Here is a 14316-nt window from a genome sequence, read left to right on the forward strand (position 1 = left end):
AAGCCACCCGTGAAATTTAAAATGTCCTTACAATTTACTGATTACAGGTCCAGGGGAACCTGTTGACCAGCCCCACTAGACACCGGCCCTCGGGACAGTGCCCGGTATGCCAGATGGCCAGTCCACCCCTGACTCCAGTATGAATAGAGTCATGTGCAATAACACAACAACAATAATAATACAATACAAAAATACAAGGCACAAATACTGCACACAGCAGTTAATTCTTTTTAGAATAAGTTCAGATTCACAAAGTTTTGATGTGAAATTCAGGATTTATGAAGATGAATGAGAAAAAAAGCTTGATGTTCGATCATTACAGACTCTAATCAGCTCATGATGAAAGTATTTAAATGTTGATTGCCATTATTTTTAGATTTAAAGAGATATCCAGCTTTTCATGACAAATGACACGTACAGAGGGAGAATATTTTTGACTTATTTATTGATCATAACTTGCTGAAAAGATCAAAATGTGAACCAGTCAACATGTTAAGCAGCTCTGTAACAACGTCACCAGAGGATACTTTGAAAATCACTGATCCATTCAAATGTCCTGACAACATATTCTAATTTACATCACAAGACAAGGTCATGAAACACAAAACCCTTCACCTGACAAGTACAAAACACCAAATAAAAATAAGAACAAGTTCATCAGCTGTGACATTTATGTTTGAGCTCAAGCTGTTTCTTTTAAATAAATAAGTACATAAATAAATGAACAGAAGAGGACAGAACACATCATTATTTAGATATTTTTTCCTGCTTGCTCTTGCAAACAAGTTAACATATTAATTCTCACTCTAACTTTATTCTACAACAACATCACCAGAGGATACTTTAAAAATCACTCATCTATTCAAATGTTCTCACAATATATTCTAATTTCACTCACAAAACAAGAAACACACAAACCCTTCACCTGACAAATACAAACCACCAAACTGGAAAATTACTGATGAATATAGTCTGATCACAGAAAAACAAATAACAAATGACAGTTTAGATGAAAATCTATAAGTATCAGTATATGTTTAAGTTAATCTGTTCTCTCTCCAGAATGTGTCAGACACAGATGAAGTTGAGTTTGTCTTGACAGTCCCAGTTCTCCCACAGTCCCTCTTTGGTTAAAGCTCCACAGCGTTTCCTGACTGGACACTGCTGGTACTGAGCTCCTTCTTCATATTCCAGAGGGTCACCGTTCATCCACATCCAGCGGTCACCCAGGAAACGCAGACCCATCCACACCCGCTCACTGATGTTCTTGTGCTTGATCTGAGTGTGGGCCAGAAGCCGATCGGTCTCAGAGAGCAGACTGGGGAGATCAGTTTGTTTCTCTCTGCAGTGGCTCAGAGCGTCTTCCCAGGACATCTTCTCCTCCACCACAGTCACATTGACGCAGTAAAAGGGGTGCAAATCTTTGCCCCTGCGATCATTCCATTTTCCATTCTGAAGGATCACTGCATTGTTCTCATTGCCCCCATAATTATCTGGTTGTCTATAACCCCAGTTCTGGTATGTAACGTGTCCCCCTCCAGACCACTTCCAAGCAGTTTTGTTGTTGGGATCTCGATGAAGGCCGATCCATCCTGTGTAAAAATTTCCATTTGCAGCTCTTGGAAGTTTGTCTATCTCACTCTGACTATTAAAAGAAGACAGATCAGTGTGATGTTGTCGACAGTAAGCCTGAGCTTCAGACCAGGTTGTTTTGTCCTCGATAAAAACATGTTCTCCGACATTTCCCTCAACAGCAACGCAAAGACAAACAAAGAAGATGATTCTCTCCATGATCACTGCTCTGTAGCTGAAGCTGACAATGTTTTCTGTGGCTGTCTCTTCACTAAGTGTCATTTAAATCACTTCAGGACATGACTTTGCATGGCTCGATCTTGTTTACACAAACAAAACATATTCATGATCAGCTGACAGGTGGAGAAACCAGGCTTTGAAGTGAACGCCACATTTGGTGAAAGTGTTCAGGATAAAAATGTGTTTTCCTTTATCTCCCCCAACAGCAATGTAAAGAAAAGTGAAGATTGTTTAACTAAATCCTGAATCCACAAACAGGCTCACTTGTGTAAAAACACCAGCAACACCAGTAACAAGTCATGGTAAGAAATGATGCTTTACTCTCATGGACCATAAGGACACTGTTGTCTTTCTTCATGTTTTTTTTCCTTTTCTTCTTTTAATTTATTGAAATACAAAACTGTCCAAATGGAAACCCATGAGAACTGCTGCTTTTGATCTTCACACCATTAGATTGGTAGGGATCTCAGATGATAGATAACACAGAGAACAATGGCTGCATCAATGCAAATCTACCAGTGCAAGACTCTCAGTCTGTCTGGTAACTGTGCCCTGTAGCTCTAAATTTACATTAAGAGTGTAGATCACAGTGAACCAGGGACCTTTAATTTACCTGACTGTTATGAATATCACTAAAACAACACAAAACGGTACAAGTGCGATACAAAAGAAAAAAACAGACACAAAAGCGACACTAGCAAGACATGAACCAACAAAACCAAGGCACAAAACAGACACAAATGACAGGAACAAAACACAACGCAACACAAATGAGACACAAAAGAGAAACAAGTCACAAAACTACAACTACAGTCACTGTGGTAGAAAAATGTGATTACAGCATATAAATGAAAAATCTAATTACAGTGTGACACAGACAACCTGATATTCCAGACTGCTATAGTCATTTACACAATATTTAACTGTCAAGTAAAATTACAACTAACACTGTAACAATACAGTAAAATACTGGAAACCACGGCTGCCAGCATTGTATAATTTACTGGAAAACACGTGCAATCTCGCATAAACATCTGTGCCAGGGAGTTTAATCAGAAGCTTCATCTTTTCTTTTTGCCATTACGTGCTACAGGAAGCACTTCTCCTCTTACATGAATGCTTTTGTGCCATGTCTGTTCAGTAGCAGACCTGAAATAGGGATAGATATAGAGGAGGATAAGAGGAGAATAAGTGGATGAAGAGAGGACAGATGCTGACATCCGTGGGTTTGTTTATCCTCTTTGCTCCACTTGACAGAGGTGTTTGTATCTGTGTCCAAAACAGCGCAACAAGAGTAGCTATTTTTACAAAGCGCAGACTGATCTAAATATTCCCTTCATGTATCTGCTGACAAAAGCAGCTTTCACCATCACAGGAATGATTAAATCAGCACACAAAGGCAGCGCAGATTTATTTTGTAAACAGAGAAAACATATAGAAATGCAAATCTTTACAGGTTGCATCTGCATATGAGAATTAATGTGGGGGAGAAAAGGAGAAACATCTGTAGAGGCTGATGGTGATTGTTGGCACAAGCTCAGAGATCCAGAATTTCTAAAAGAAAGCATGTCAAGTTTCCAAGTGTGACATAAAATTACTATTTAAAATACCGTTCTGAAATAACAAGAGCCTAGATGAAGTCTGACAGTCTTTCTAAATATAGAAAAGGAATAAAATTCAAATTCAAGTTGACCAGGTGGAGGAGAATTTATTGCCTGACATTTACCAAAAGATCCCAAAATATTAACTGTAGGTTGCTGACTTTGTTAGTGAGCGGTAACTGAGTACATTCATTCAAGTACTGTGTGATTTTTAGGCATTTATTGGTGTACGTATCAGTGGCGGTTGGTGGTGAAATTTGTTGGATGGGCTAACAAATGCATAATACCGATTAAATGGTTAACACAGCTGCAAAAGCAACATCACCTATGATACACACAGTTACATCAATTACAGGTACACTATACATTTTTAGTGCTATACATCAACACTCTCACTCTCTCACTCACACACACACACACACACACACACACACACACACACACACACACACACACACACACACACACGTTTGTACTTCTATCTTAGTGAGGACATCCATAGGCGTAATGCATTTCCTAGAGCCTTATCCTAACCTTAACTATCACAACTGATTGCCTAACCCTAATCCTTACCCTAACCCTAACCAAACCTCAATTCATACCTGTTCTCTAAAAACAAGTCTTCACCCTCAAACATGGCTGTTTCAAAGTGAGGACCGGCCAAAATGTCCTCACTTTGTAAAAATGTCCTCACTTTGATAGTTAAATGCAGAAAATGGTACTCACCAAGTAGCAAGTACAAGAACACACACACACACACACACACACACACACACCACTACAAAACGTGTTCCAACTGCAACGACTGCCCACAGATAGGCTGCTGCAACTGTCTTATTACAACTGTTTGGCGACATGTAGTGCAAAACACGCCTTCAGTACAACAGATGACCTCAGCAAAAACAAGGTGTCACAGTCCTTTAACAGGTCAACATGGGCCTACCTTATTTGAAAAGAAGCTCACATCGACTGCCGACGTGATCCCAGTCTCTTAACTTCCAGCTTTTCCTCCAAAGACATTGAGGAAAATGGACATGAAAGCAAATAATCCACCTCGTTCATGCTAACGCCCGCCACAGCTTAACCTTTTCTCGCTGTGTCAAAGGCCTGTGGGCTGACTGAAGTTAGCCCAAATGATCAGTAAATCACAGGGGCGGGACATGACACCTGTCAATCACTTACAAGAATGAAATGAATGAAAGCGGACTGTATCTGCTGGGGCTGTAAAAAAAATAAGCCCATTTAGAGATATTCTATGTTTTTCTTTTGACTGATTGGTGCTGTTGCTACCTTTGTTTTCACCTAAACTTAAAACAAGCTGTTGTAAGTTATTTTAAAAATAATTTTCTCATCTTTTTTGTGTTTGCCTGGGAGGGCTTAGCCCTGTTAGCCCATTTATACCAGCCGTCCCTGGTACGTATATAATAGTATCCTTTACTACTCAACTGCATCTGTTTGACACCTTGTTGCCTGAAGATGAAGGTTTATCAGTTGATATGATGCTTTATGGTTTTATTGACTCAGTAATTAAGCAATTCAAGCTAAATTGACTTTAAATCCTGAAACTTTCTACTTTCAGTTCATTGTGCTGCTAGTATTTCTGTGATTTTTCTTGTTGAAGAAAAATCTTTACTTTAATGGGAGTATTTTTTGCACTCAGGTGTAGTTTTATTTAAATACAATCTCTGAATTGCACGGTTTTGAAGCCAGAGGATGAACAAACCCACAGATTTCAACATCTGTCCTCACATCTTCCTCTACTGATCCCCAGGTCTACTCTATAGTCTGCTCCTGAACAGATGTAACACTTCTGTGGGCACAAAAAGATGAAAAGTGTACTTTGTCCAACGAAAAGAGAAAGAGAGTAAACAGATCATATGTTAAAGTGACACAGCTATGTGTTTGTATCTGTGTGTTGACTTTCCAAAACAAAAATGTGTCTTTTTGCAGAGAGATGAGTTATTGGTTTATTTAAACATGAAACAGCAAACAACAAACAATAAAGATATTTTATTAATGAGTTTTTTTTTAAAAAAAGAGTAAGAATAGTAAACACATAAGGTTTATAGTTATAGAAACTTTGCTGTTCCATAGAGTCCACTGGGAACTTTATTCCACCTGAACATGAGCAGACCAGCTGCAGTCTTTGTTCAACAAACTGTTTCTATGAGTGGATGCAGCTGTTGTTCTTCCTCAGAGGAGCTCTCCTCTTCCCTCCTGCTCTGGGCTCCGTGTCTCTGCGTCTCCGCACCGCAGGACTCAGCCGGTGCGGCAAGTTCACCTGCTGCAGCATCGAGCCGAACACCCGCAATGTGTTCGCACCTGTGCGCGCCGACGCTTCCACGAAGTCAGCCAACCACTCCCCCTCCACCGTGCTCATGGCTTCCCCAGCCTGCAGCACACGACCCTCGGCCTCCGTCAGATCTGCTTTACTCCCCACCACCGTGATGGGCGCGCTCTTGCCGCCCCGCAGCTCCAGGATCTCGTCGCGGAGCCGCCGCACCTCCTCGAAGGAGCCGGGGTCGTCCACCGCGTACACCAGGGCGAAGGCGTCGCTGTGTCGGATGCAGAGCTCCCGCATGGCCGGGAACGAGTAGCTGCCGCTCGTGTCCAGGATCTCCAGACGCATCTTCCCACATCCAGCGGTGTCGTACTCCAGCACGTGGAGCTCCTCCACGGTGCGCGTGTATTTGTGCTCGAAGCGGTCGTGGAGGAAACGACGGATGAGCGCGCTCTTACCGACGCCTGCAGCCCCGAGGAACACCACGCGCACCGTGTTGGGACTCACCGACAGAGACATGCTGAGCTGAAAGCAGACAGCTGCTGCTGGTCTGAGTCCTGAGAGCGTCAATGAGTATTTATAGCTCCTCTCCATAAGATCCCACCCAACTGTTGCACACGATCCAAAGAGCACGATGAGGACCAATCAAAGCGCACTGACATGTGACAGCATGGGAACAAATATGATTTATTAATTTAGTGTCAACAATCAGCAGCAAGTGGACACACGTGCGAAAGTCTGCACCACGAGTCACTCCAACACCTGCACACTGAAAAACGAGAAATGACTCAGAGGAATTGTTTCAACTGATAGCATGCAACTTAAATGAAATTCACCCAGTTTATGTGAACAAATTAAATTTAGGAGTCTGGTTTAAGTTAGATGTACTGCATTCCTGCAGCTCATTTTCATAGAGTCTACTTGAAGTTTCCGATTTTTCCAACCAAAGTTTTCACTCTACCCAATTATAAAATGTAAAGCTTTATTTTGTGAATAAATTTCTTTCCTTTACTTTATAATCCTACTGGAAGAAAACAGCAGTTGAGTTGCTGAAGAATTTGAAGGAGTGAAAAACAGTTTTTTTGACACTCCATGCTGTGTGAAATGTTGCATAAAGAATCACTCTTAGGTCTTTGTGTGCAGTTTCTTTTAATAGAGTTACAACTGAAATACTAAAAAAACACATTTTAAAAGCCTTTAAAAACTTAAAATTGATTGGTTCCATAAAGACATATAAGAAATTTCGAGTACTGGGTGATTTTGGTACCGCTGATCCACTAATGAAAGTTGTGCTTTTTATTAAAGGACATGGTTTTTGTTGCCGTGCTTTGTGTCTACTTAAAGCCAGCACATTTGAAAGTTCTTCAAAGAGAAATGGCTAAAAACAAGGAATCTTGCACAGGAAACGTGCCTGAAGAGAGATGACAGATTCTCAGCCAGGCAGTGTACAGCTGAAACCAGATAACCAGGAAGTGCAGCCCTTCAGCAGTTGGATTCACTCTGCAGAAATACAGATGAACCAACAGCTTGGAAGACAAACCAAGATCTGGGCATCCAAGGGTTTCTTCAGCAAGAAATGTCCGCATCCTGAGCCATATGTGCAGGAAAACCACTGAATGACATCACAGGAGCTTCAGCAGCAGTGGTCAAACCAAACTGGTGTCCAGTGTACCACCTGCACTGCACGTGGCCGACTTTTAGATCATGGCTGAAGGTCCTACAAGGTTGTCAAGAAGCCCCTGATCCATGAGAGACAGAGGTTAGACAGGCGTTGTCGGGCCCAAGCATACAAGAACTGGACAGCCAGGAAATGGAAGAAGATTCTGTGGTCAGATGAGTCCATTTTCCAGCTTTATCGTCCTCCTGAGGGTACGCAGAAGGCCAGGCGAAGCATCATCTCCAGCATGTACAGGACCTACTGTCAAGCATGGTGGAGGCAGTATCATGGTTTGGGGATGCATGAGTGCTGCTGATGTTGGTCATCTCACATTGAACTCTGCCAAGTATTGTTCCATTCTCCAAACCCACATTCTGCCTGTGCTCTGTTCTATTGAGGTCAAAACTGGATGTTTCTACCAAATAATGCTCCTTGAGCACATCCAGGACCAGTAGAATTTAGCTACAGGAGCTCAATGTCCAGGTCTTAGAGTGGCCAGCTCAATCCCTGGCCATGAGACCCATTGAAAATTGGTTATATCAAAGCATTTATAAGAATTAAAAGCAGTAATTCAAGAAGAATGGGACAAGATTACCCCTCAACAGTGTGAAAGGCTGGTAGAGAACATCCAACCAGGATTAGCGCTCTACTGCTTCTAATGGCAGGACTACTGAATAGTAATTTGATGATGTGATGGTTCATTATTTTTTGTTCAGTTTTGAACACATTCTCCATTATTTGTTGATTTTGATACTGACAATTTTGAGAAGTGAAAACTTGAAACTGTCAAGAATTTTTTGTTTTTCTTGTAAACAATAAACAAAAAATATATAATTTGCATTTGTTTGTGTCTGTCTCATGCAGCAACACCTTTTGAAACACAAAAAAGATTTTTCCACAAATATTTCATAATGATATTTGAGATTGTGTAAAATTTTAAGAGTGTCTGAAAACTTTTTTCCACCACTGTAGATGTCAGATGTTAGAGGAGAAGTAAACCTAATTTTTACACTTTTGTTGAAATCCAAATATCAATTTAAAGTGGAAAAATGTAATTTCAAGCTGATGGAATTCACAGAAAGTAAATCCCCATCACCAAATCAGAAAGGTAAGTGAGGTTAATTCAGAACAGAACTTTATTTCAACTGCAGCTCAAATACACTTTTTACAGTGAACAGATTTCCCAGAAATGAGCTGGTCCTGTTAAATTTTTGTGAAACAAATAAGTTAGCTTGTTTATTAGTGAAAGATAAAACTATTTCCATTGTAGTATAGAGAAGTAAAAGCAACCAAGGCAGCAATAAGACATTGGTGAGGCATGCTGCAGAATAATTACATTCTGTTAAGAGGCATCACCAAGTCTCAGAGTAGCTAAATATAATAAAATGTAAAATTAGATTTGAAAGTATTGAGTTATGGTGCTATTTTTCATTCCATTTAAAACTACCTTGCAAACAACAGTAAATGTAAAATGAATGTCACAGATTTAAAAGTGTATTATTTGCCTTATAACTGTAAACAGTCCATCACCAACTCATTAGAGTTCTGCTTCACCACTCAGCCTCCCCTTCAAAGCTGAGCATGTCACTTAAAATGTGAGTCATTGCACATGTAGACCTTTGTTTATGTATTTTTCTCTTTTCGCTCTCGTTCCTCCTTTGATTTGCTCCTGCTCACATGCCTTTGTTATTGTGTTCCCAGGTACCCACAGGCTGAAGTCATAAAACCGTGGGAAGTCATGCAGGGCAACAACACGTGCAGTCGTATTTACACCAGGTATGAGTCACGGAAGGTTTCTCCTAAATGATGGCCCACTCACACAGATCCGCTGTTTGATGTCAACACACGCATTGTATAATGTGTTGTCATCTGCTGATTTCCAGAAACTGCCTGTTATTAAAAAACACTGGAATTAAAACTGAGTACACAAATTTCAGATTACATCTTCTGGATAATTTCAGCAGCACAGTAAACACCGGCTCAGTGGGCCACTCCAGGGTGGATTTCTTGAGAAACAGTACCTAGAGGGGTGATAAAGTCAGACACATTGACGGCATAGCAGATGGGCAGCAAGAGTGGGAACAGATATATTTGTATGAGGACAGCAATAGGGTTTTAGAAAACCTCAGTTCCTAGAGATACGTCCTGCAATGTGAAACTGCTGTCACAAGGTAAAGTACCAACCTCTCCTTCTGTGCTTCTTGCTGACTAACACCGTCTGGCAGGACGTGGCTATCACTGGGTAAATAGGTACTGTGATAATTTGACAATGTGGATTTTGGTGTGCGTGTAATAGTTTGTTCTCTCTTATCTCTGCCCTTGATGAATGTCAGTAAGTGCAGTAATATAAGGGAGCAAATAAAACAGGAACATATTAAATAAAACAGAACAAACCTCCTGACAAACTCAGCTGAGCCACCGGTTACAGCAGCAACTTTTAGGCATCTTTAATACAAACTTGTTTTACACAGGACTGTTGGCATGAACTGCAGTATTTTTGCAAAGCAAATACTTGTTATGCATCATTTTCTCAGTAGGCGATGTCTCCACAGCACTGCCAAGAGTGATAATAAGCTGTTAAATGTACACTACATGGTCTGCCACATTTGCATATCTCATTCCAAAACTGTGGAGATCAACATTCCTGCCATTCAACTGTATCAGTGAGGTTAAGAAATTATGCCAAGTGACTCTTAGTCAGAGGTCAAGGTCAGTGATACTGAAAAGAATTGATTCACACTGAGTCATCTTTTTATTTGTCTGTACAATCAATGTTCAATAATGGCATTTGGCTGTTAGCTATTTTGAATAAATTCATAGAAAAAATGTGTCATTGGCCTTTTAATGTTTATTCATTTTATCTTATAAATACACTGTGTCCATAAAGTATCTTTTATTAAAGTTTGTAATCACATTGAAATTGTGTGTTTCGGGTATCCTGGTGGTGAAAGAGGTGCTGTTAAATGAAACCCAAAAAGTGGCTACTCCTCAGACCGGTGGATTGGAAGGGACGGGCCACCACGTTCACCAGATATCGCTCCCTTGGACTTCTTTCTATGGGGTTATGTTAAAGATATTGTGTGTCAAACAAAGATATGGGACATTGCTGACTGGAAGCAAAAGATTTCTGATGCCATTGCCACCATTGATGAGGCTATGCTACAGCGAACACGGAAAGAAATCAAGTACCATCTTGATGTGCTTCGTGCAACTAATGGTGCCCATATAGAGGTGTATAAAATCCATCCATCCATTCTCTATACACCGCTTTATCCTCACTAGGGTCGCGGGGGGTGCTGGAGCCTATCCCAGCTGACTCGGGCGAAGGCAGGGGACACAGGTCACCAGTCTGTTGCAGGGCTACATATACAGACAAACATGGGGGGGGGGGGGGGGGGGCTGGAGCCTACAGTAATCAATTAACCTCAGCATATTTTTGGACTGTGGGAGGAAGCCGGAGTACCCGGAGAAAACCCACGCATGCACAGGGAGAACATGCACACTCCATGCAGAAAGATCCCAGGCCGGGATTTGAACCGGGGGTCTTCCTGCTGCAAGGCGAAAGTGCTAACCGCTATAACACTGTGCAGCCCGGTGTATAAAATGAGGTAGAAAAAACTTTGACAGCCACTGATTACAATAAAACAAATCTTGTTAAAATTTCTTATCAGCTGCTTTTGTAATAAATTTATAACATTGTAAAGAGACTTTATAGACAGACACTCTGTATTATGATTTGCTTATTACCTGACTGCTAGCTCTTGTCGGTGGCAAAAGTGTAAATTTTGTATCCTTGCTCATCGTGAAGCTGGGAAAAGCCTTTCTTTTTCAGACCTCGTTTTATCCACCCATCCATTATCTAAACACCTCTTAATCCTCATTAGGGTAGCGGGGGGCTGGAGTCTATCCCAGCTGACTTAGGGGAAAGCACCCTGGACAGGTAACAGTCTATCACAGAGCTACACATAGAGACAAACAAACACACTCACAGTCACACCTACGGACAATTTAGAGTTTCCAATTAACCTCAGAATGTTTTAGGAGGAAGCTGGAGTACCTGGAGAAAACCAACATATGCACAGGGAGAACATACAAACCCCATTCAGAAAGATCCCAGGCCCAGAACCTAGTTTTATGCATTGAGTTATTGTGTTGAAACAAGAAAAGACTTTCCTCAAACTCTAACACATTTTTGTCTTTATTCCAATTATATGCCTTAATAATAACTTTTCCCTTAATCAGAACTAGTTTAACCAGAAAGACAGAGATGTCCACATACTTCTGGCCATATAGTGCACATAGTGAAATCACTTGTAGACACATTTTTGCTGCACTAGATGGCAACAGTAGACAGATTTAAACAATGCAGTGAGTTAGTTATAGTAGAGATATACACTGGAAATTCACTGCTGGTAAAAATTAGAGCGACATGAAGAAGCAGCAGTGCTACAGGTAACACAGGTAAAAATACTAAAATCAATAATGATTCAGTTTTATAGAGTTGTCAGCTGCTGATGTTCTGCACAAACCCCAGACAAAGACAGTGAGATGTGCTTTTTTTTGCCATTAAGTGTTTATGCATCTGTCCTGTGGATACAATGACAAACATGGTGTCAAAGTGTACATTTTTGTGGTCAAGGAATCCAATAAAATAGGTTCCAAGACTAAAAAAAGAATAAGATTCTCCTTGCCATGGCAATTGAAGGTAAAATATGCAATTTATTTTTAAAAAAAAGAAGCACGCCAAAAACACAGTTGATTCACAACTCAGTAATAATTTAACGAATAACAATGTAAGTGCTGAATATCTGTCGTACTGATGCTCACGTGCAGCCTCACCAGCACAGATGCATTTTATCTGTAGGCTCATCTGATAATATTCAAACCACCCAGTGTGGAGTTTCAGGTTTTTCTCCAGACAGTGGCACTATTGTCCTGCTTCACTATGAACAGTTTGGATAAGTTCTTCTGTATGCCCTCCTTGCTTTAAGACTCTGCTTTTGCTTGAATAAGTGCAAGATTTTAAAAAAAAATCCTCAGTTTAAAAAAAACTGTTTCCTGCACATCTCCTCTTTTCATCTCCCACCTCATTCATTTCCTGCTCTGTCTCCACCTCTGCTTACTATTCTCTTCTTCCCCTCCACCGCCATATTAGCTTTTTCTGGCAGGCGGATTTGGCTGGACCCTCACATGTGTTTTCTTTTATCGACTTTGCACACAAACACAGACTCACTGAAAAGGAATGGGAGTATTACTGTATTGATGTGGGCAAAGTGGAAGCTCCAATTCATTTAGGGACTATCACATGTATCTGCTAGTCTTGAGGTTTTTAATTACAGAGACGTCTTTCATTAGAAGTGCATGAGAATCTGTGTGTTTGGTTCTGTGACTGTTTGACTTTGGCTGCTGCAAGGTTTATTGAGATTATTGATTTGTGTGTGTCTGTTACATCTCTGAACGTTCATCCTCCTCAGGCCCCATCCCTGCCATTACCTGTTACCATGGCAACATGCAGAGATCCTGCAGTGAAAAATGGAGGGTGTCCGTTCATCTGTCCTTCATGCGTCTATCTGATTAGACGTGAAGTTTAGCACACATTAGAATGACTGACTTCTTTTTTGTCACAGAGGAGAGTTTAGTTTCTACTGCAGTAGGCCAGAGAAAGTGGAGTAGGTCGCCTCCCTCTCCACCTCGCCTTCCTTTCTCTTGTACAGTTTTGGCTCAGTAAAATCTCAAGGGGACCTGATTCAGGCTCTTTCTTCCTTCTCCCACACACGGCAGGATTTGCAAAATCATGACAGTGAATTTTCTTATCAGAACAAAATGGTTGCCATGTTGCGATTACTGTGAAAAGTCTTTAACCTGAAGAGATGATATGGACCCAGCCAGATGACTTTTTCACTCATGCGGTTTTCTCCCTAACCACCTGGCTAATGCGTGATGGCTGGTTTGGATGAAAAGCTAAGAGATCACCAAAGTCACTTATCTCAAAGTGGAAAATGACTGAAATACAAATCAGTGGCAGTGAATGCAAATATATTTACTCCAAGCAGCTATCGGCCAGTTAAATGAAGCCAACGCGCAAGTGCCAAAAACTGCAGTTTCTCTAATATCCACTTGAAGCTGACTCTGAATCAGTCTACATAGACACCCATTTACAAAACCAAAATTTAGAGCAGAGAGTAGCAAGTATAAACATACATAAACAAGACAAGCCCTCAGTAGATGGCAGAACCACGCCCATGCATGATACTCTGTATCAATTTTGACCATCCTACGTATATCCCTTCCTATACAAATGATGCAATATGCAAGAAATGTGCTAAGTGACCCCTGTGACCTTGACCTTGATCTGCTGACCTCTAACTCCACAACTGAGCAGGGGACCTTAGACTGATCTTCAGTGCCAAATTTGATTATCCTGACTTCAGCACTTGCAAAGATATCTGAACGGACATACACACACACATACATACTTACCCAGCCAGCCAGGTACCGAAGCGAATGCAGTAACCCCACTGACGTACACTTCAGGCGTGGTTAATAAGAACTGGGCTGCTTTGAGTGACAGGTGGTGCTATCATAGGACATTACATTTGCCCGGCCTGCTTTAACTCCAATCATACTCTAGCTCTGCTCATTTTTGGATTAGCTGGGAGTTACACCGGACTGCCACCACACTGAGCCCTGACACTACCGCCATGGAGGGCTCATTTAACCACTGAACAAATCTAAACATCATATAGAGAAACAGAGTTCAACATTGTGCACCACTCCATCACGTTCACATGTTTCAGTCTACCTACACAGTAAACCAACAGTGTGGCGCTGCCGTCCTTTGAGCTACAGAAGTAGCATGGGTGATACTCGGGATACTATTCTGACCTGACTCTCAACAATTTGTTTTTTTTGCACGTGCAAACTGTAGACGAATTAAAGTAACCGAAATAAAATCAAGGAGAAGG

At 41.1% G+C, this 14316-nt stretch overlaps 1 protein-coding gene across 1 annotated transcript; it reads right to left on the reverse strand.

Annotated features, from left to right (window-relative positions):
• Nucleotides 1–5366: 5366 nt before the first annotated feature.
• On the reverse strand, nt 5367–6305 carry rasd3 (RASD family member 3). The gene has a single exon (XM_022208939.2). The coding sequence runs from the start codon at nt 6286–6288 to the stop codon at nt 5578–5580; it is 711 nt and encodes a 236-aa protein (XP_022064631.2). The 5' UTR covers nt 6289–6305; the 3' UTR covers nt 5367–5577.
• Nucleotides 6306–14316: the final 8011 nt, after the last annotated feature.

This window comes from Acanthochromis polyacanthus, chromosome 3 (genome assembly GCF_021347895.1).
Source record: "Acanthochromis polyacanthus isolate Apoly-LR-REF ecotype Palm Island chromosome 3, KAUST_Apoly_ChrSc, whole genome shotgun sequence".
In the NCBI taxonomy this organism is placed as follows: Eukaryota; Metazoa; Chordata; class Actinopteri; family Pomacentridae; genus Acanthochromis; species Acanthochromis polyacanthus.